Genomic DNA, 25,371 nt, shown 5'->3' on the forward strand with positions numbered 1-25,371 from the left:
GGAGCATCGAGTAGCCACATCTTGACTATCACTCACTCAGACACCGAGACGTCTGCTACACATGATCTTTTATATACATACCATATTTTAACTCACTCCATATCAAAAATACATTCATACTCAATTCCTAAAGAATTGAGATCAATGCAGTCAACCAATTCCATTACACAATTAAAATTGATGATATAAAATTTCACCCTTAAATCTATCATTCTTCAATGATACACAATTAACCCACCCAACAGCACAATTGAAACATCCATCTCAGAATGCATACTTTATTAATTCAATGTCTCTCACATCATGCCATATCACAAATTACACACAGAACAAAGTCACCTTAAATCTACTACAATCTGTTTTAACTTTTTACAATTGAGTTGTGTGATAGTACTATCACTATAAATATATGTATATTGACATAAATCTTCACATAAATAGCAAAATCAATAACATTTAAACACTTATCTTATACCTCCCCAATCAACACAATCATCTCTGGTATGAACATTTCTAGTGTACGCTCACCTCATGTCTGGGGTTTGTTGTTATTCCATCCACCATTAGACCCTGAACTCCCTGAACCACCCCCACCATTACCACCCCAACCTTGTCCATTTGGCCAATTGCCTTGGTTCCAATTGCCATTTTTCCCACCATTCCAGCCTGGATTATTACTTTGATTCCATGATGGGGGAGGTCCATTTTGACCCCAATTTTGATTGTTATTCCAATTTTTACCACCACTGCCTTGAGGAGGGCCACCTTGCCAATTATTTGGACCTGTATTACCTGGACCACCCAAAAATCCACCCCAGCCAGCTTGGTTCAAAGCTGCAGCAACAAGACTTATTGGCAAATTAAAGTTAGCTGGTGGACCACCATTTGGATTTATGCCTAAGTTTTGCATATTAAGAGTATCAATGTTGTTGTTGCTGCCACTGCCATTAGACCCTCCCGATGGACCTGATCGATTTCCTTCCCAATTGTTTGGGCCATAAGAGTCATCTTTCCAATTAGGATTAGACTTACTTTTAATTTTTGGTGCAGCACTTGACACAGAAACCGACGCACCTTTTATAACGTGGTCTTCACCACACAGACTTTGGGCCACTTCTGGGTCTAAGAAAGTAACGAAACCGAATGCTCTAAACGGTCGAGGAACAAATACATCTGTTACTTCACCAAACTTTGAAAAATATTCTCTCAGATCGTCTGCTGTCATATCTTCTGTACATCTGCCGACAAAAACTTTACAAGGCATTTGTGGTACCACTCCCTCTTTTGAGTTAGGAATACGAACATCGACCCAGCGACCATCTATGTTATGCCTTTGTGCAAGAGCTCGCATTTGTGAGGCATATGTAGCAAATCGTATAAAGCCGAAGCCTTTAAACAGTCCGTTTTTATCTCGTTTTAACTGAACCATGACAACTTCGCCGAACTTTTCAAAATACTGTTTAATCGATTCTTCAGTTGATTTCCACGGTAAGCCGAGACATATTAAATCGGAACAAGTTAGTTTCTTTTCTAACCGTTTTGTTTTAGCCGCTGAATTTTCCGGTGACACATCTTCCATTTTGCGTTTATTTTCTTTTGGAAAAACGCAAATAAATAAAAGTTTAGCCCAACCTTGTTCACTTGGTGGATGCAATTTGCCATCACTAAGACGTATTCCCCGAATAGTTTTGCTATCAGGATGGCGGTATTTGAGTCCGCAAGCTCCAGGGAATTGTGCCACTAGCGTAGATAGCAATAAGGTCCCGTCTAATTCACAAGGAATTTCTACAGCATTTGAATCATCTTCATCTTCACTAACTTTAATATACTCAAAGATATCTTCACTAAAATTATCTTTATTATTCATTGTATCAATTTTCAGAGCTATCTACTATGTAAAATTCACTCCTTATTTTTACACAATAAGTCAAAATGGCTACGAAGAATACGAATATAGTCAATGGTGCCAATATAAAAAAAAAATTGGTATTATGACGGATTACGGAAACGGAATGGTCCACAGAAGGAGGATGACAGATGTAAAAATGTTTTGTAAATGTTTTTATTTTTAAATAATACACGGTAACTAACCTAGTGCCAATAAATCGATAAGTTATTTTATTTATAATACCTACATATAGTATTTATAATACCTACGTATAGTATATAGTAAATGGATAGTGTGACATTTTTCTTTATAAAACCCTGTTTATATTGTCTGGCATTGACTTGGCTTGTTTTAAATAATGAATGAATGAGAAATTTCATATTACTCTACTTTAAATTTTTAACGTATTTTATTACTCTATAAAAACAACAATGCTCTTTTTACAATAAACAATTTTAAATACTTAAATTAATAATATATCTAGATAGAGTGTCGCACTACAGAACAACTAAAACAATCGGGCTAACTTTATTACCTGTATTAGTTACCGTGTATTATTTAAAAATAAAAACATTTACAAAACATTTTTACATCTGTCATCCTCCTTCTGTGGACCATTCCGTTTCCGTAATCCGTCATAATACCAATTTTTTTTTTATATTGGCACCATTGACTATATTATACTATAGTTTAATTAACAATTAAAAACTATTGGCTAGTGTCCGTTATTACTTTAGTCTTCTCTTAACTTGTTTATCAGTTAACATATTTATAAGCAAATTAACTAAGGTCCCTAGAGTCTAGTCTTTCCATGAAATAATAAGAACTATATAACTATATCGGCACAGACAAATATTAGAATTCAGTAAATATAACCTACTACAAATGTTTTACAAAATATTGTGCATGTTCATTTTTCGTCTTTTTAATGATATTGTCATGCAGTTTTAGGTCAAATTGACCAGGGTAGCCTGATAGATGCTACCTGTGAATAAGTCGCAAAAAGTTCTCGGTCAAAGTCGTAAACTCGTACACAGTTATATGGCTCATGCTTTTTAGATAGAGCTTTTACTACTATTCAGTTTAAACAGCCTTAAAATAGTAGCTCCGTGATTTGCTGTTGCAATGGTAGTGCGTAGAAGCTGTTATGGACACTTTTTTATGCTTTTACCGAAATTATTAAAAATACATAAATCTTTATATATAAAAGAAAGTGGTGTGAATTACACTACTTTTAACTTAAAAACGGATGAACCGATTTGTCTGAAAATTGGTGGAGAGGTAGCTTAGAACCAGGAGACGGACATAGGACTTTTGATTCCGTTTCGGAACGGAAACGTGAATATGATCACCAGAAATTAGATTTAGTAGTTCAAACGAATATAACCCTGTTAAATTCCGGAACAAATGGAAGTTTATGATACATTAATGAAGGCAATTGATGATGGAAATGGTTTATATTTCCTGGATAGATTGGTGGAACTGGTAACACATTTCTCATGTCAGTAGTTTTAGCCGCTGTTCGATCCAACATTGATGTTGCAGTTGCTTCTTCTGGAATATCAGCCACTTTCTTAGAAGAATGCCGTATGGCTCATTCAGCATTAAAATTGCCATTAAATCTTCAAACTATTGATGAACCAACATATTGCAAAACACTCCACAATGGTCAAAGTTTTATCAGCATCGAAAAACATCATCTGGAACGAATGCACAATGGTACATAAACGTGCATTGGAAGCACTTAACCGAACATTGAAATATCTACGCAATGACTTGAGATGTTTAGGAGGTGCAACGATTTTACCGTCTGGCTATTTCCGCCGAACAATGCCAGTAATTCCAAGATCAACTGCTGCTGGCGAAGTAAACCCTTGCCTCCAATCATCGAATCTATAGCGCTATGTAAGGAAACTTCAGCTGACAATAAACATGAGACCTACATTGCTAAATGAAGCATCTGTTGAAGATTTCTCGGAGCAATTGCTAACTATCTGTAATGGTCGAGTACCTGTTGACGAATCTAGCAGATTGATCTAATTTTTTCAGAATATCCGTAAATTTGTCCCATCGAAAGATGAACTCATCAACAAAGTATTCCCAAACATCTTTACTAACCACAAAAATAATGACTGTATGTAATGTAATAATGTAATAATAACTGAATGTAATGAATGAGCGAGCAATTTTGGCGGCTAAGAATAAAGATGTAGATGACTTAAACTACATAATTTCCGATCCATCTTGCATTCACAAGGCTAATCTTTGACAGTTTGTGGTCCGAATCTAGATAATCAATATTTTTCCCATGGTCAATTATATGTGGTATGTTTACGGGTCAGAAGACCATTTGCGTGATTTGTTGTTGCGCCTGATAATAAAACAAAAAATGTCGTCACTAAGTGCTTCACTGAAGAGTTCCAACCTATGCACCAAAATAATCATTAAAATACTTGATTTTTTTATTTATATTTATTATATTAATAAAAAAAATTAACTTAATAAAATCCAAAATCTGCTCATTTATTGCATCTAAGGCGGAACAAAGTTCGCTGGGTCAGCTAGTTTAGAACGAATTTGTTAAAGTGTGGAGAAGCAATCATTATCATTCAACGCTAAAAAAATATTTTACCGTTTGCCTCACATTAATTTTTTGTTATATGTTTATATTATTCGTAGGTTTGGTATTGAATTTTATCTAATTATCCGTTTTGAAGATCAGACATATTTTGATATCTTGATTATAAAGGTCGATATCTTCGATACGACTTAAAAATGCATGATAATTATATAAGCAGAAAATAAATTATCAAAAATAAAACAGTGATTTGGTAAACATTTCAATGTTATTTGATTGTAACGAAATCTATCAGTAGCATAAAACAAAGTCGTTTTCTATTTCTGGCTATATGTCCTCTAATTCCTTCCTTAAACCACTCAAAAGATTTTAATGTGGTTTTCAATTCTCATTAATAGAAAGAGCGGTAAACGAGGAAGGTGTGTATATATCATTTGTAAATATTTTGTACAAAGTGGCTGAACTTTTGGTCATATTGCTCTGATGCATCAGAGCCGTGCAATTGTCTTCTCATTCGTTACGATCCTTTAGAAGATATTGTCTTTCCAAATTATGTGCAACGAAAAAATTGTTCGAAATGGGTGGTCGGATAAGTTTTTGTTAGTCACAAAATTTACTTTTAAAACTCGTCTACGTGACCACATATTGTCAGAAAGCCCCTAGCTCTTATGACTTATGTTATGCACTATTATTATTAAATTAACTATTGTTATATTATATATATATTTTTACGATAGACAGTATAGATCAATATTTATTTTATAGATACTATATGGATATGTATGTATATGTTTTTTTATGTAGTTTTATATAAGTATGTGCATATATTGTTATATATTGTTAATTCATTTTTAATTACCGCCTTCATGGTTTTCTGTTTGACCTAAAGGTTGACTGGCAGAGAATGCCTTCAGGCATTAAGACCTTTTGTCCCATTAACTTTGTGGTGGTCAATAACGTATTTAAATAAAATAAATAAATAAAAATAAAAAAAAATTAAACTTGGAAGTTAAAATTATCCAAATTTTAATCTTTGGACAATGATCTATTTTTCAGGTCTCGTCTCAAACTATTTTTATATTATTCAGTTTTTCATTGACGACATACTTATAAGTAATTATAAATTTAATATAAATAAACGTTTTTAAATAAATACATCTATTTAATTTTTTCTTGCTAAGAGCATTTATCGTTTTCCTTATTTAGAATTTGAAACCATGCGAAGCCTGGGCGGGTCGCTTTAAATGTTTATAATAAAATTTAGAAACCTCAGGCACTCCAATAATTAGGTAGGTACCTCATTCATATCCTAATTTCCGAAGTATCTTAGTCCTTAGATGTTTAAATATGTACCTACTTATATTGCAGCAATATCCTATACATAGATAGTGTGCGGTGCGGCTAATAGATATCGGATATTATGTCGATATTTGGATCGCCCACTGCTACTTTTTATAAAGATCGTAGAACACATTCGCAGAAATAGTCCAAGTTCAAGTTGCATCGTGAAAACGGTAATTTTACATTGCTGGGAACGTTAATAGAGGTTTTATAATGTTTTTTTTTTGGACATTTGTTTACATTTGTAATTTTTAAGGACATAACAGGTTGTTGCCTTATGGGCAGGTAAATAAAAAATCCAGTAAAAGCAAACACCTATAAAAGTCTATTAAACAAGCTTTTTCCAGGTTTCCGAAACAAAAGGTCTATCTAATATCTAAAGAGGTAATTATGTTGTCGACTAAAACTTGATCTTTTTCATTTCCAATCTGTAATTTTGGATATATATTTTACAATAGCGTGTTCTGTAGCTGTTCGATAATTAGAATGGAATAATAACAATGAAGTGATTTAATTTAACACTGTTCACGTTTAAAGCCACCACTTAAATCTTTCAATTCAGTTGAACCGTTTTCAAATAATCAGGAACATTCATGAAAAACGCTTTAAACATAGAACGCCTGGTAAGTGATGATGTGACGTATGTGATATTTGTGTATCGGGTAATAAATTTTTATGTATATCAATTTGTAATAAATTTTCATAATGGAAACGGAACGGGCAGATAATAGAATATAAATGGCACTGTGTGAAGCTAAAATACATTTATAATTAATTGAAGTATTATCTGACCCTGTCTTTCTTATATGATGTTTATTTTAACGTCTCTTAATACTGATCAAAGCTTATTCAATATTTGAGGAGAGTATAAAAATACTATTTCTATAAATTGAAAACAAAGAATATCTAATAACATCGTAGACACTTTTATACATTTCTTCATGACATTCCTCAATCCTCATGCCTGGTATAAAATGTGATAAAGCCTACTCGTACCTTGCAAGCGGATATTTATCCACTCACTTGTTGGCCTTGAATGTTGACTTTTACCACTGATTGCCTAATTTAAATCTTCGTAACCTATACGAATGACAGCTTTTGCACGACGACAACCTTTTGACTGATACAGAAGACGTTCTGTTAATATTAAAATTTAAATGCGGCAGCAGACAAATAAACACAGAGTTACGGGATAATCCTATCAACAAATGAATTATTTTTGAACAGTTATTAAATAATAAACTATAATGAAATAAGTCTGTTGCAATGCTGGAAAAGCTGCTCGTGTTTCAGCATTAATACGCTTACTGTTTGTTTTAATATTTATAGTATGTATTTATTAATAAAGAGGTCGATGTTCTATCACTTTTTATCATAGTTAAATAACATATGTATGGTATAATTTTGAGTATATAGCGCTAATTGAAATATTTATAAATATCGACATATTGAATTAAAAAGATGTCCAAATGTTGTAAGATGAACTTTCGATCTCAACAGAAATCAGACAACAACCGGTTCGGACGGGTGATAAAAACGTCATGCAAATTACCTAATTTTGTTCTACCCGCTTTATTAGCATTTTTAATATGATATGCAGGCATGTATATAGCTATATATATATTTACATAGATAAAGTAAATGTCACAGATCCAAAAATGCTCTTACAAGTAAATTATAAGGAATAGGTATTACGTAGTAGTAAAGGATTATTTACTCGGTATTTAAACTTATGAAAACGTATGTACTTATTTCAGTTATTATTTTATTAATAAACACTTGTTAAATACATAATAAGAAGTGCTTTTTCAGTCGCAATAATTGACCTTCCTTGATAAAGCCGTTGCCGTCAAAGCGTTATTTGCTTGATAATTTGTCGATACTTTAGTATGTCAAATACTTAAAAAACAGTTGTTGGCTACGAGACAGGATGAATATGCTTTTATTTTTATATTCTGTCGAAGGTCATCGACTAGTTCCGCAACATTTCTCTTTTGGCTTGGAACAAAGACTCAGTGCAGTCCCCTTCACTGGTAGCGTGCTGCATACACCAACAGGAAGCCAGCCCAAGGCGAGCACGACGCTGACGATTGCATTCCCTCGTTTCACACAACTATCAACCTAAATGCTAAGCTGCATTTCAAATTCAATTTGAGATGCTTGATGCTTGATGACCTGTGCTACTGTGCTTTTAATTTTACATAATATATTATGCTTAGTTATGGTATTGATAGGATATCCTAGTTATATCTAGTTTTAAAATAATAGGATCTGAAACTTGTAATGTAGATACTAGTTTTCTGCACAAAGATAAATATTATATTAAATGTTTAAAAAAAAGGATAATACTTCTTATTTCGACGACTATATAAATAGTTAACTTTTAGTTTATCAAGTTAACAAAAATATTCGAATCTTACATGTTTTACATTAATAGGTTAAAGAGTCAGCGTATGCACTTTTTTATTTTGTAAATGACAATCACAAGTTTACCTAAGAGCTGGGGCAACTGTTTAATATTCTAAATGCGTCAGTTCAACAGTGGAATTTCGCCGTGGCGATGGCGGCAGCGGGCGACCTAAGGCCACTGACTTCTAAGCGACTGCATACGTCCGGCATTTCTTTAAATCAATTTTTAAACAATCCCATTACTTCCTTATTTATTATAAATTGTAATTCGAAGCCAAAATAAATATTTAAATATCAAACTTAGTGGGAAGGTAAAAGTTAGTTCTTCTAATAACATATTAATAATAAGATCGTATCATAAGTTTTATCAGATAACATATGTTTTAATGTAAGTGTTAACATAAGTGTATAGTTATGTTACCACTTATAGTTCATTGTAAACGTAATAAGAGATAGGTGCTTAAAACTCACATACATTTTATTTGTTCTATATTAAACATAAATTTGAATGCTTACGATAATTATCGACTTCTTATTTATGAAATGTTTGTTACGTATATATTCTTAAATGCAGGTCTTACACAACGTTTAATAAACAAAGGAAATCGGTTGATCTAAGAACTTCAATTCATTCTAGAAATAAGACAACGATGACATTAAGAATACGAACAAGTGATGCGATTCGTGAGTTTGGAGTGGTTTTACTTGTATCTGAATACCAAAGTTTAAGATAAATTAGAACCAATATAAAGTTAACGTTCAAGGAAATTTGGTACCTATAAATAGTTTTTTATTTAATCTTTTTAATATTAAATTCAATATACAATTGTTTACTATCCTTTTAAATTTATTGCATTGAAAACGAAGGTCTGGTTTCCAGAGTAATAATTCTTAGTCAGGCTAACTTGTTCAATTAGTTTAAGTTTAGAAAATTGCATTGTTTAACTTTTCGGAGTGATCTACGATCTGTCTCATGTAGAGGTAAGGTTGCGGCAGTTACGAGTATATTGCTAGCTATATTTGATATTCGTTATATACTTACATTTTTAAAAGAGAGAAACAACGTAATATATTCTTAGTACAATGCAAAGCTACCGTCTAGAAAACACCAATATACAGTATTATTTTGTATTCAACTCCCATTCTCGTTATATATATATGTAGGTACCTACGCAGAGTTAAGTGTGTTGGAGAAAGATTATTATTTGTCATCTACTTTTTTATTTTAAATTAAAGCAAAAAAAATCGTCAACTTTGGTGTAACGTATTTATTTATACAAATTGTAGTGAAAAAAATATGTTTTTCTGTAGATATACATAAGTATATTTTTACTTTAGTAACACTATTTTATTACTACCAAACGAAAGCCTTGTGAAAACATTTGTGAGATATCGAAGATGGTTAAATTAGCTAACAAGACGCGTAATGTAAATAAGCTCGGATACACGGCAACGAAAGTGAAAACATTACACATATTCAAATAAACGTTCTAGAAAAGATAATGAAAGATAGTGCCAACTTAAAGGTGACGAATGGCGTTAGGTGCGATTTAGGTCTTTGTAGATTTAGAAAAACATAATATTATTAATATTAAAATAAGAAGATTTTGTGCTTTATTTATTAACATTTGAATTATTTACATTAAAGGACTTACACAATTTTGTAGAGAGAGGGTTGCTTTCAGTGACCTATTTTTTTTTTGTTTTACGAGGAGGAAATGCATTTACGCATGCCGCCCGGTCGGGGGACCGGGACGGGTATGTGGGACTCAACCGGGGTCTAATGCCCCGTGCCAGGGCACGCTAATGCCCTGTCCTACCCACTAAAACCATCCTCGGGTTTCCACCATGCCGCCGAGTGGTGAGGCAACGGGATCGTCAATGGCATGCAACCCCGGCCCCACCAGCGGCAGCCGCCGTAAGGCGGCTGAATACATGGAACGCGCACCTGGTGCGCGCATTTCCCCTCATCCTCCATGTTGGAATGTGACGAACTCCCCCGAGTCCGCCACTGGAGACTGGGCGTCAACGAAGCTGACGCCCTGCGGCGGATAAGATGGTTAGCTCCGCCGCTGACGGCCGGTGCAAAACACCTGGGAGGCTCGAGTAGCGAGCCCTCCCACTCCCTCCTAGCCAACGAGGCCACTCATATGGTCCGCCCTGCCGAATCAGAGACGTACCAGAAGTGGCCCCGCCGCATCCCTCCGCGCCAGTCTTAGCCGCGGCCGACGAGCAAGCTCAAGCCGGCCCGGTTGCCTAGGGTACACCACGAGCAGGTGACTGAGATGTACCCCACTTTCAGTGACCTGACTGTACACTTGAAAAAATTAGACGCTGAGTAAGGTTGCTAAATTTTAACAAGTGAAAAAAGAAATTATACCTACGTTTGTCAACGGCCAATCTTAATGTTTTTGTTTAGTATAAACTTTAATAATATAATAATCTGGGCACTTTTTATCGCCCATATAACATCTATGATTTAAACTAAATTTCATTTCACATATTTTGATTTAAATAAAGTAGCGAAAAAAATCGCTCGAAATTTTTTTTACGCTGATTCCACCATTTTTAATTAGAAGTGTTAGTTAATAGTTAATGTTCGCCAACTTTTTTTTAGAATGTAATCGATATTACCTACTGTTATGTATATATGTAATGTAAATATAATATTACTGTAAACAATGGTCGATATTGAAAAATAATAACATTAAATTATCAAAAATGAATTTGAAACTACAAATATTTAATCTTTGCATAAAAAAACATTGGAGAAATAAATAAATAGATATTTAATGATTCTCGAATGCATTGAATGTGTTGCTTTTTTCTATTACAATTAATCTTAAATATAGAATAATACAGTAATAATAATTAGTGTAATTTAAGCGTAGTTAAAACTGTAGCAAATTGCCAATCGCAATGTTGTAATACGCAAAGGTTATATTTAAATATCATTGTGGTTACCACAAAGAAACATATCCCACACGAAGCGAAACAATCACTATGACGCAAAATGACTATCTGTATAAAGGTTCTCTCCTTATCTATTTAATGACATTTTATATTTGAAGATATAAAAAATATATGTATCTTATTTTCTATTTGACTGTGATTTATTTAAAAAAGTTCTTAATTAAAAGTTGACTTTTATTTTTCGCTTCGTAGTAGGATAAATGTTAACTCGATGGCGTCTAACTAAAAATTAGACCCTTTTCCATGTTTTATTTTTCCTAGACTGGTTACATTCTTACAACGCCAACCTACAGAGTTAAGTGACCGTGGTCGTACATTAGTAGCAACTATTCATTCGTTTCAAAGTTAAAAAGGGTTTTCAGTGAACTCTAACTTGAAGGATGTACCTACAATTATACATAATTTATTAATAATAATGATAAGTCTCCGTCACTAGTTACTACCTGCAAACTTATCAATTTATAGGGTCATATAACAATCATATGACCTTGGATTTCTAAGATGTCACTAACTTGTCGTGTGTTTTATTATCATTATTATTAAGTCTTGCTTAACTGTTCACCATATACCTACTATAAATATTATTCAATATATATAGCCTTCTCATGTACTGGCAAATATAATAAACATACTATTGACATTTAGGCATACGCGATTTTATTATTTTTATATACTTACTACAAAATAAGTTATAATTTGTAACTGACTGACTACTAGGTCAAAACTTGGTGTCAATGAAAATTTGTTTGTGACTTAAATAATACTTATTAAATTGAACATATTTCATTATACATCATGCAGCCTCCTGGTGTTGTTTAACTATTATTTGACCAGTTCTACGGTCTTCCGTATAAAATAGTTAAATATTTAAATAATATTTCTATATTAATATTATATTGACATTGATTCATTCGAATCAAATATACTTCATGTACAACCCTATTATAGCAAGGACATAGTATAATATACTTAATTATATTATGTATGTATTTATTATACCTACCTGTAATATTTACATAATTTTAAGGCTGTAAAACACTGTAAAAGGATTATGAATATTTACACATTTTATTTTAATACATACATATATGCTGTAAAGAGAAAAATTACCTAAATATCGCGCAATATAACATTCACGAGCGGTTTCGCAATTTAAAATAATAGTTCGAAATACGATTTGCAGCAAGCACTTTCAAAAGTAAATTAAACTTGCGGCAAAATAAAGGTGTGTATACGATAATAGTAGCAATTTTATCTGGTATGCGGTAGAAAAAACCTATTACCTATAGTCGTTTCCTAGATTATTAAATTAGATATGTATATAAGTATATTAAATACTAATTTTATTGTTGACTATTAAGGGCATCGTTTTTAAAGATAATAAATATCTTTATTATATTTTTAATTTTACTGAATAAAAACAACCATCGAGAAAATAATAATCCTTGTTATATTATTATTAAATGGATATGAATATGCTTCTTCTCTGAATTTTGGACTACCTCTTGGAAATTTCTATAATTACCGAATAAAAAAGTACTTTTGTTGATTCATAGCTAAGTGAAATACACCATGCTGACCCACGAATGATACAATCGAATTCCAGTCCACGAGTTATTTGCATACTTGTTATCTAGGTAGCATAGAGTTACAGATAGCTTATTATTTTTAGACAAATTAATTTAATTTTTTTTAAGTCAAATAAAGTATTTTTTTTTAATATACACATATATAGCAAATATATGTCTGATTTATGATTGTTAAGATCTTGGATAAGCAGGACAAGGTATTCCTCCTGCGACGCACGTAGGCGTCGGCCAGTGACCTGTTTTGACCGCACAAGCTGAGTAACTAACTTTTTGGTTTTATTTCTTGCAAAGAGAAAATAGAAATAGTAAGTTTCTTTCTGTAACTTTTTGTCTGTATAATGTAATTTTAAAAAAGTTTATAATTGAATAAAAACAAAAGTATTTAGTAAGTACTTGTAATAAATGATCAGAAAATATCAATCAATACTTGTCTTGTAAAGATAACAATTATGCGCCAATTAGTTTTAAAATATAGCTTACACGCATATTTTATTTGTGGTCTAAAACATTGTACCTTATCTGTTTTTTGAATTTTTAGTTAAATGTTAATAATAATTCAACTGAGATGTATAATCAAATAAGGTATGCATATACCGTCAAACATCTCTAAAATCGCAAAGGATTTCAATTTAATTTTACAAATTCATTTTGCAATATCTAACTTGTTATGTTGTTTCAGACTTTTTAAAGACACGCTTTGACAGATGAACTAAAAATGCAATCGTATCATGCTATTGTGTACCTTGTGGCAATTCATGTTATATCGGTTTTAAGATCTAATTTATTTTTATAATGCTCGTAATTTGCCCATTTGTCCCACTGCTACGTACCAGATGAATGGTAAACACAAATTAAGCACAAGAAAATTTAGAGGCGTTTGCCCAGACTTGAATCCGCAATCATTGGTTAAGAGTTAAGACTCACGTGTGAATGAATTAAGATAAATTATTATTTTAGCTATTTTTTAGTTTCTTACGCAACACGATTTTCACTATCTGGGTGTCGGCTACTATGTTAGATAGAACGAGATTGTACTATTATTTAAAATTAAATCTGAATGGACAAATTTTATGTTTTTTTTGCAGCCCTGCAAATCCTGCATTTAATCAAGCCCATTCAATTCATTTAATTCAAGTCTACATTCAGGTATGTCTTAGGTGGGCCCCTAAGTAATATCCTAATATAGAAGAAGCCCTAAGAATAATAATAGCCCCTAAACCTACGGTCCGGCCCTGACTGAATTTTTTTTGGAGCAAATACATATAGTAAAATTAATACGTTGCTCTATAATTATATAATCTATCTTAATCTTAATAAAAATGATTAATACTAAAAAAATACGTGCATACAAAACATGTCATGTGTTTAATGCGTCTATTCGATAAAACCTTTCTTATGAGAGATACAGGATGCATTTACTTTTCTGTAACAGTATTGTATATGATATTAAAAACTCAATGCCAATATTTATAATTTATTTTAAATTTATAATTACAAAATACCTATTTTTATATAATTAAAAATAGGTATTAAAACACATGTCATCCATGTTTTACTTATATGTTTGAATATGCAATTAATAAATGAGTTAAAATTATTTTAACATATTACTTATTATATATAATAATTTATCGTATTTAAAACTTAAACATTTACGTTTAAAACGTTTATTCTATTTTTTTTTAATTCGGTATTATAAATATCCGTAGTTGAATTAAAGATTGTGCATGGATATTTGAAAAATATGACTAAAATTTAATAATACTAAAAAGATCTCAGACAAGTTATGAACGAAAGGCCAGGATTTATGCATTTAGATAAATCCCAAGAGGACATTCGATAAGAGCATAATGCCCAAAAAGCCCGAAATGAACTCGCAATAAATCTGGATGCTGACATTAGTGTGAAGATAAATATTAAATATAATCAAGTTCTATAGTTTATTAACAACTATTTTGTGTTATCTTATATTTGTTTATTTTATTTCATTTATTTATAATAGACTGCTCTTAATATAGTGATGTATTTTAAGATTAATTGCAATAAGCCTGTTACTTTTTAACACCTTATCTCTACGACAGCGATAGTCTCGTGCCCGTCGTCGGATAGATATCGAGAATAGATATTCTCGGTATCTATCGCTACGGGCTCAAACCGTAGCGAAAAAGCAAGCACTGTACCCGTACAGTGTGTACCTGTATATACCCTGGTACATAACTATCTACGTGAGAAACGTAACTAATAAACATTATACTTATATTATGAATTTACTTTTTTTTAATAGAAAATATTAAATAGACTTAAATTATTATTATGTATTAATTAGATAAAATGTCTGATTAGTTTTTAGGAAATATTTTTTTTCCTACAAGGGACAATAGATTTGATTGTATCTTTATAAGTAACTAGCGACTTGCCCCGGCTTCGCACGGGTGCAATGCTGATACTAAATTAAGGTCTTTATATACACATTAAAAGCTTTTTTGTTATTCGACAATACAAACCGCTATGTCCCTGCACTTTAGATTTGTAATATCTTCATAAATCATATATAATAAATCATAAAAATATCTATTTAAATTAAATGCTGTAAAGGGCCGTATTGATCTATATTATATGCACAATGTATTTAAGGTACTTATTGGATACGGATTAATACTGTATTGCTTAAAATCGCTTCGAAAATAATTATTTCTCGTAAAAGTAAAGGATAAAAAATGGTTATAGTAGGTTATCTCTAAGAGATAGACATATACTATCTCGGACTTTTTTGTAGACCTTTTTAAGGTTTACAATACTGTAGTACACTATTTTGATCTATCTCGTAGGGTTCAGCCAGCATTTGCAATTTAAGCTCAAAAAAAATGTGTTTATTTACGACATCACATTAGAAACCTCTAAAATTATTAATGTTATATGTATAATACATGCACGATACAGTACATATTGTGCATGTATTATTTACATAAACCTTCTTCTCGAATCACTCTATCTATTAAAAAAAAAACGCATCAAAATCCGTTGTGAATTTTAAAGATCTAAGCATACATAGACAGACAGCGGTAAGCGACTTTGTTTTATACTATGTAATGAAATATATTGTTCTCCTAACATACAATATATATATATTTATTTTGTGAAGTTTTAAATTAAGATTATTGTAGTAAAATTGAAAAATCTGGATGAAATGAAAAATGAAAAACAATACCAAATTCAAAATGTATCTGAATGCGACGATAAATCGGTCAAATGTATATAACTCCGATAATCATTAGACCTATATGTAATACGTCTAATGATTATCGGAGTTAGCCAGGTGTTCTGAAGAAATTATGGTATTGCAGTACCTACTTAGTCATACATATTATTAAAGGTTGAGTAAGTAGTTTAGAACAAAAAAGGTTTAGAATTTAGGCATTTTGCTTCAGAGATATCATATAGGTATATACCACAAGTATATACAGATACGAAAACACAGGTGTAACACTATTCTCTTACTGTCTTAGTGCACCGCCGCGCTGGCGTACGCTGTTAACTCCTTAATTACCAGCTGTCAGTAAGAGTTTCTTGACAGAAACATAAGTATAATATTTTTTACAGGACAGACCCGCGATCCCGATTCTCGAATTCTTCGTGGTTCTGATTCGAGGACAAGAGGACTTCATAATCTGCACCAATGTAAATTAGCTTTATATTGCTTTATCAGTAATCGTGTTTTAAGAAAAAATTAAATAGTAATAGTTTAACTCATACCCGTAGATACATTCTTTAGCAAGCACTTAAAGTATTCAGAAAACATCGCCGTTTATTTTTAAACCGTTGCCGGATGCTATAGTTGTATAATTTAGTAAGGAAATGCTAAAGTAAATAATGATTAAAAAACATAGCGCATCACTTAGTTGTTGGGTACCAATCTCTCAATATATTTTTAACTTTAGATAAGAGATATGGAATTTGACAAACTTGCTTATCTTTGTAAATAATTTATAATGATAATTAAATACTGAGTATTGTTTACTACATTTTAAAATTATCCATAATTAATTTATCAATGAAAAATATATGGAATTTGGTTAAATGAATGGATTTAAATTATTTATTTATTTATAATAAATGTATTTATTTTAAGTTAACTATTTGATTATAAATAAAATTTTTTTTTTTTTTATTAATAATTAAATTTTCGTCTAAAGACGAATAATATTATATTGAGTTGAAATGTTTATTTTAATCTTTAAATTAAAGGTAGATACTTCTACATTTTAAATCTTCGATCTTATAATTGTAATGTTATTGTTTATAAGAAATTACCATAGGTTCGACCTGAAAATCCATAATCATTATGAATGGTTTGAGAATTATAATATCCTAGCCTCCTAGATAGGTAGGTACTGGCTGACTAGGTTTTGATGAAATAACTTATTTTCTTTTTATTTTTTTTATATACTTTCATAATTTATATAGGTACTTTTACATTAATATAATCTTAAAACCCACTCGAGTTTGTCACATTAGCGATAGATATTATCCTATTCGCGTAATCAATGTAAGTTTATTGTTTAATAATTGATAATGCATTTGCACATTTAAACGTTATCTCTTTATTATAATTAGGTATATATTTTATTTTATTTAATACAAAAATACTTTCATAATACATTTACAATACATACAATTATGAAAAATATTAATTAGCTGAGTAATCACATTATTTTATAGGAACCTAGTCAGGTTTTCATTTTATAAAATCTCAAAAAAGGTGAAAAGGGACGATAAACTTTTGTAGAGATAAATTTGGAAATATAGATTTTAAAACTTCAATTTGGAATATTTATGATTTTAATTTTCATTTGAAATTATTTTTTAGTGGAGTCATACAATCCTCAATATTAACGTATAGATGACTGTAGACTCTTGCGCACAGTCATACATACACAGGCCTCTCTCTGTTTCACAACCGACCCACTTGCCTATGGCCACATATACACAACCCCGCCAACCGTCACCTCTCTGGGCGACCTCATGATATACGTTGTTATGAGAATATACTAGGTACATACCGTTCAACACATTGCAACTTAGTTAAGCAATGCTTACACCAACGAATTTCAGTATGATAGACAAGTATGACGACACAACTGCCTTTCAAAAATAATCAAATATTTTTTTATTACAACAGCAGCTTTTAGAATTTCGAAGTAACTAGTAGACTTCGAAAAATATAATCTAAACTTTTTTTTTTGTTTTGTCAGTTACTCAGATGCGAGAATGCTATTCCGTTAAGTATACACATAAACAACAAAAACGAAAAGAGTAACTGCATTCACGATTCAGAGTTCAATGACTTTAACACGCAAAGTTACCTCAAATGGCTGCATCATTTGACACACATGTATGTTTTTTTTTGTATACAAAAAGTGGATTAATCTTTTTACTGAATAATTAACCATTAAAATTAAGTATTCTTACCTTGATTGTTGAAGTGTTTTTTCTATTACCTACCTATTGATTTTTTGGCCACGTATTAAACAAAAACATAAATTTAATTAGCTTTTGCGAGCCATTGTTATATTGTGATTTAAAGTCTATTTGTAAAACCAATATTTAACTAGTTAATGCAGACAAAAACTTATTAATGCAAACACAAGATGCACTTAGTATAGTTTTAGGAAGTAAGTGGAAGACATAATATGGTAAGGAATTTTATTTATTATTTCCTTTTACGCAAGCTTTTGCGTCCATACTTTTTTGATAAATATCGCATGACTATACGACGCTTATACAGCCACACCGCCAACAATGCATAGGGTACGCTAAGGTATATGGATTAAGTCACAATCCTTGATTGCATTTACAGATCCCTCTATTTTCAACTCTGCTATAGCAATTTAAGTTATCATCAAATATAGCGATACTTGAATCAATCCCGGCCTACCGGATGAGGACTTTGAATAGGTTGCACCATCACAAGTAAGTATGTTTATAGGAAATGCTTTTTTTCCTATGTCGAGAAATTGCAATGACTGCATAGGAAACTTTGACGCAGACTGTACCATACCCATCCCTAATAAGGCCTTTTTCACTGCCTGAGTATAAGTATAACATGTTATCTTGTGTGGTATAAGCGTACTTGTGTACATTTTTAGCACTTAGACTGTGTGCAGGACTTGGGCGAATAAATACCTTCGAATACTTCATTGGTATGAATGCTACCTCAATTGAGTTTCTGTGCGTGCACAGCAACCGCAGCCCGTGATTGTGTTTAGACGGCTTTATTTCGATTTAAATGAATTATTGCGAAATGTAACTCGTTAATATTGTCAATAAGAATTAATGCCTTTGTCGCAGATATGATTACTTAAATCAAATAACTTACATTAAGTTATTTATGCACTGAATTAATCACCTAATTACCAAGATAATTAAAAATTGAATTAAATAAAATATAAGTATGTAGTTCGTGGTATCTACTTACGTACCTATTATTTTTGTATTGCTAGTTACACTTAATTATATTACATTCAATGTTTGCAAATAGGGTTATAAATGGATATAATGTATTAGTTCTAATTAGGCAGGTACCAACCAATATACTTCGTTAGAATTCTATTTATAATTTTATTCGTTTAAATATCTCCCAAAAACATTTGATCTTAAACTAAGTAAATATGAAAAACAAATGAAGTCATTTTAACTTGATTAAGTTAAATTAGTTGTATAATAATAAAACGTAATTATAATTTTATCTAATAATTAATTAATCAAAGAAAACCAATCGACGTGTTATGATATCTATATACGGTGTTAAGCGCGATTGTCGCGTTACTCGGAACCTCTTTGATCTTATATTTTATCGAAGATAGCCGATTCGATAGATCGCTTATTTTACAGGTATCAATTGTGTATACAAACACTTTAAGTAGATTTATATACGAAAGTGATAATGTAAATGGGTATCATTAGTTTTATCATATAAATATTCATATGCCACGATTTTATTTTGTTGTTGCATAATTAACTTTTGCTCGAAAAGTAGGTACATACAAATAAGTTAAAAAGGTCAAAAGTTTACGTCAATAATTATAATACCTATGCATATTAGGTTCACGCGTCAGCAGTAGGTTACAATTTAAATCAAGTTGCGTGATGCGTCCAAGCTTTACTGTTCGTGGGGTGATCTATGCTCTTAGCGCAGGCACTTCTTTATCGTAGAACAATTTAATAATTTCTCTCTCTACTATTAAAAAGCCCTATAGTATCGTGTTATAAGTAGATATAAATGGTGTCTAATTATTTATGAGTGTCTTAAGTATTTCGATAAGTTTATTATCACACAAGGCAATTGCCATTACTAATGCATTAACAGTTTTATCACAACATCATAATTGTTTTTAAATACAATAGTCAGCTTCTAGTTAAAATAAAAGTAAGCTAAATTAAATTTAAGTAAAGTTAAATTACATTTTACTTTACGTTGAAGGACAATATCATATTTATTCGAAGTATTATATATGAATGTATAAATTAAATTCGAAATTAAATTTTAATACTTATATAAAAAGTGCAATCTTTCTTCACTTATGTTAACTTGTTTTGCGGGGTATGAGGTGTAAGAACTGTCTGCTTCGTAACTCTGGACCGGACTAATACTGAAAATTAATCCAATATCCATCCATTATCTAATTCCCTTTTTATCGGTCCGACTTAGTTTTGTAACCCAGGATCTACAAGCTTTAGGTATAGGCTAGTCACTAGTCCAACGAGGCAATTATGTTATTACATAAACATAACATGAATCGTAAACTCTAGCACAATAAATGTCGCGTCGGCTTAAAGGCGTGGCGGCAAATCGTTGGATTTTCATTAAAGATATATGAGGTAAAGCAGGTTTGTAGCAAAAAAATGTAGTTGAATGTGCCATAGATCTAAAAGCGTCTCGAAATCGACCTTGAAATTGAGACCGTACCTATATAATTACATTCAAATTCCGTTGCCGATGTATTAAAATTACCTATATTTTTTAAAAGGCAAAGGTGACAGAGTCGTCTTCCTGACCTTAAGATATCATTGGTTTTTATTTAATATGTACATATTTCATTCGATAAAGTCCATCTGTATGACATTTTATTATAAAATTAAAACTTCCAAGACTTATAAAGTGTTTATAGTTAGTTACGAAATAATACCTAACTAAAAACTACGTAAGTATAATATATTATTGTACTTATGTTAATTTAAAAAATAATATGAAATCAAAAAACTTTAAGATTTTTTTTATGATTAATCCTAATTACTAAGAAACTAAAATTAATATTTTTTTGTATACTTATTGGATTGTATTATGCGCATATAATATTTATACTTATATATTTTTACAGCTCAACTGTTCCGGTGAAATTATTTATTTAAATCACGTTTCACTAATTTCAAACGTTCAAACTAAAATTTCTGGTTGCAGTTGGTTCATTTTGTGCTCAGAACGATATTAAGCATATAAAGTAAGTATTTAGTAAAGTAATTGTGCATTTGGAATATTATTCGAAAAAAAAACATCATATAAAATTAAACTTATATATTTATTATTAAAATACTAAATAAAATACAAATTTAAAATAATTATTAACAAAATCATCTGTTGTACAGATTCTATTTTACATAGAATAGTTAAAAATTTAACAGAATTTACATAATATTTTAAATTGTATTTGCACGAAAAGTGTGCGTAAATAATAATAATTTCTTTATATTTATCACATAAAAAGGAGTTTCACCATTAAAAATATACCTTATATGAATAAAAGAAAAAGTAGGACTTAAAGTAGGTATTAAGTATCAATTTTTATTTGAATTTAGACATCTTATATATATACGTTTGAGTCCAAGAGTAGACATTAAAAAAAATCTCCATAACAATTATTAACATCATTCTTTCTTAACCATTTATTTTTTGTTGTGACTAGCGAACCGCGTTATATAAAATCAAATAAGAAAGAAAAATAGAGGCCTTTAAATTTAAATATTTTTTATGAACCAAATTATTTCTAAGATATCTCTACCTATTATATAATTCTACAAATGGATATTTTTAAACTCACTTATTTTCGAGCAGGATGTTTACCTTCTGTATCGTGTGCGAACTGTTAAAGTAGTTAAACTGTTATTGCATACATGGATTACTATTTTTTTGTATAAAAATATGTCCAAAATACTCAAATTATTGTATTTTATTAATACCTGTATCTCATCATCAAATTGTTATCAAATCTTATTTTAGTTCGTTTCCTTGTTTATTGGTAATTAGATCAAAACCTACTGTTTCCGTTTTGCAAAAAAATTACTTCAATCGTAAAATAATAATGCTCTTAAAATGCAATAATTCTTCTAATTAGTAAAAAGATTTTTTCACTACTGCTACATACATACATAAAAATAATAAAATATTTATTCAAAATTGGTCGTAAACATTTTTGAAAGTTATAGCGAAATGAAAATGTATAATTAAAATGACAGATATTTTGTTATTTTTACATTTTGTTTTTGGAAAAATAATATTCCTATATTCTATCACATCTAAAACTTAAAAATATTAGTGAGAGTATTTTTACAGAGGAAATACTTAAAAGGCATTTATATTTTGTTAATGTTCCATGAAGTAAATGAATATCTAAGGCACTCAACAGAGATGGAGCTTTGTAACGACTATTACAATTATTCATATAATTCTCTCAAACAGATTTGGTTCAAACGAACGAGAGGCACGGCCTTGATATATTTTCTGATAATAATGTTGTAATGTTTTGTTAATCGCTTTTAAATGTAGCAGTGGAATGTTACGTAAAATGCCTTAGTTTAATTTTATCCCATTAAAAATGGAATGTTTAATTACAAACCGATATAATAACAAAAATGTGTTTACTTTTACCATTTAAAAATCACTTAAGAAAGTTATAATATACATATATTTAATAATATACGTAATTATTCCAAATTTTCATTTAATGAATAATTTCATAAAACTCTTCGATTCTCCGTTGTGTTATTAAAATTTCGATATAGGTTTATAATCACTTTAAGATGTCGATTTATAGTCAATTAAAAAATAAAAATATGTAAGTTTATGTATAATAACACTTAAGCCGTTTTGTCATTTAGCGCAAATAGCTCCAGCTACATTGGCCTTTAAAAGATTGTAATTTACTTTTATTTAATATCACATGTTAAGTAGGTATATTAAATTCCTTTGCAACAAGTAGTTGAGCTAGAGATCGTCAAATCGTATATTTATAATGTATATTATACTTAGGTAATAAAATTATTCAACGGTTACTGATTTAGCGAGATTTCTCGGACAATCTACATTGCATCCTCGCAAAACAGCTATATGATATGCTAATAATTGCATAGGAATGACCGTAAGAACACCTTGTAAACAATCTACGGTTTTCGGAACTTCAAGTACACGAGATGCGAGAGATGTAGTCTCCGTATCTCCTTCCTCGCAAACCACGATTGGCCGACCTTGACGTGCTGTTACTTGCTGCAATGCATTCATGCACTTCGTATAAACGGGGTCACGCATTACTATCATCATAACTGGCATAGAATCATCAATGAGAGCCAGTGGACCGTGCTTCAATTCTCCCGCCATAATGCCTTCACTGTGCATATATGTCAGCTCCTTTACTTTTAAGGCCCCTTCTAGACAAGTAGCAAAATTATATCCACGACCCATTATAAGTAATGATCGTTGCCGGTAAAGGTCTTCGGCCAGAGCTTTTACCTTCTCATCTAGTGCTAGTACCTGTCGAATTTTAGAGTCTAATTCATGCAGACCTTCGATAATATCGGCCCTTCGCTTTTGAAGTGAAATACGATCTTCGCTTATGACTAAGGCAAACATAACCAGAGACACAAACTGAGATGTATATGCTTTTGTTGAGGCAACACCAATTTCGGGTCCAGCATTAATATGTACTCCACAGTGCGATTCACGACAAATTGAACTACCAACAGTGTTAGTAATACCAACAATAAGAGCTCCATGACGTTTACAATAACGGAGGGCCATAAGTGTATCAGCAGTTTCTCCTGATTGTGAAATAAAGAAACAGACATCATCACGGAAAACAGGTGTGTTTCTATCTAAAAAGTCAGAAGCCAATTCAACCATCACTGGGAGTTCTGTCAACTCTTCTAACAACTGACGTGTAGCAACAGCACTATGATAACTAGTACCACATCCAATCAACATTAACCGTCTGCATCTCTTGATTTCTGGAATATAATCCTTAATTCCACCTAGAGTAACTGTGCCATTAGCAAAGTTTAGACGTCCTCTCATTGTGTTTACAATAGATTCGGATTGTTCAAAAATTTCTTTCTGCATGAAATAATCATAATTACCTTTCATAATCTGCTGTATTTCAAGTTTCAGAGTTAAGATTTCCCTCTGATGAGGATCCGTGCTGCTTCCAGACATACGATGAATGCTGAGAACTCCATCCCTAATGTGTGCAACATCATCATCTTCGAAGTAGAGCACTCTATTTGTATGCTCTATGACAGCTGAAGCATCAGAAGCAAAGAAATATTCAACATCTCTTTCTTCTTCTGGCTCAAAGTGAGCATGACTGTTAACTCTGGGCACTGAGGGCACCACTCCTCTAGTTGCTTTATTGTTAGTATACATAATAGGTACATGGTCACTCGATAAGCGCCTTCTTGTTTTAATACCAACAAGCAAAGGGCTACCACGTCTTGTAGCCACACACTCATTTGGGAAGAAACGAGACTTGAAACACAAAGCAAAAGCTCCTTCGAGTTGCTGAGTTACCTGTTCAACCAATTCCTGGAAGCTGTAGTCCTTGTGTTGGTAATATATGTGGTGTATCAACTTAGCAATTATCTCAGTATCAGTCTGGGATTCAAATTCATAACCTTTATTCTCAAGGAAAGTTTTGACTTCTTTATAGTTAGTAATGATGCCATTGTGGATAACAACAAACGAATTGTCTTCGCCTGATCGTTGCGGATGCGAATTGATGGCACTCGGTTCACCGTGAGTTGCCCAACGAGTGTGAGCAATACCACAATGCGATTCTACAGTTTCTTCAACAGCTAAGTCAAGGCTACGTTCTTGAAGTAATTCTTCGAGGGCGGCTACTTTTCCACTTTTCTTCACAACGGCTATATCCTTTTGATCCGCAGCATCGATAGCGACACCCGCTGAATCATAACCACGGTATTCCAAGCGTTTCAATCCATTTACGAGCAATTCCAATATCTCTCGCCGGGTCTTAGGCGTAAGATGATTAATGTATGCGAAAATTCCACACATCGTAAGCGGAGCAGAACGTTTACGCAGATTCGGGTGCACGAAACCACAACTAACGAGAGACTGCGCGCAACACAATATACAACCGATATTGAAGGCCTTCGTATATAACTCCTACCACTAATAAGTTACTTTCACTTACGGCAAAGCACACGTCATCATGTTTCGTTATCGTAGATACTACTTGTTGGTATCGTAAATATCAGCAAGCATCGGCAAAAACCAGTTCTACTATGACTTCTAACTATCCATTTAAATA

The 25,371-nt window shown here is 31.5% G+C and overlaps 2 protein-coding genes across 2 annotated transcripts; both read right to left on the reverse strand.

Moving 5' to 3' along the window:
* Positions 1 to 264: 264 nt before the first annotated feature.
* LOC113392655 (TAR DNA-binding protein 43-like) lies at positions 265 to 1,967 on the reverse strand. The gene has a single exon (XM_064220813.1). The coding sequence runs from the start codon at positions 1,865 to 1,867 to the stop codon at positions 530 to 532; it is 1,338 nt and encodes a 445-aa protein (XP_064076883.1). The 5' UTR covers positions 1,868 to 1,967; the 3' UTR covers positions 265 to 529.
* Positions 1,968 to 21,335: 19,368 nt separating this feature from the next.
* LOC113392640 (glutamine--fructose-6-phosphate aminotransferase [isomerizing] 2-like) lies at positions 21,336 to 25,371 on the reverse strand. Its single transcript, XM_026629165.2, has one exon. The coding sequence runs from the start codon at positions 25,113 to 25,115 to the stop codon at positions 23,091 to 23,093; it is 2,025 nt and encodes a 674-aa protein (XP_026484950.1). The 5' UTR covers positions 25,116 to 25,371; the 3' UTR covers positions 21,336 to 23,090.

This window comes from Vanessa tameamea, chromosome 5, assembly GCF_037043105.1.
Source record: "Vanessa tameamea isolate UH-Manoa-2023 chromosome 5, ilVanTame1 primary haplotype, whole genome shotgun sequence".
NCBI lineage: Eukaryota > Metazoa > Arthropoda > Insecta > Lepidoptera > Nymphalidae > Vanessa > Vanessa tameamea.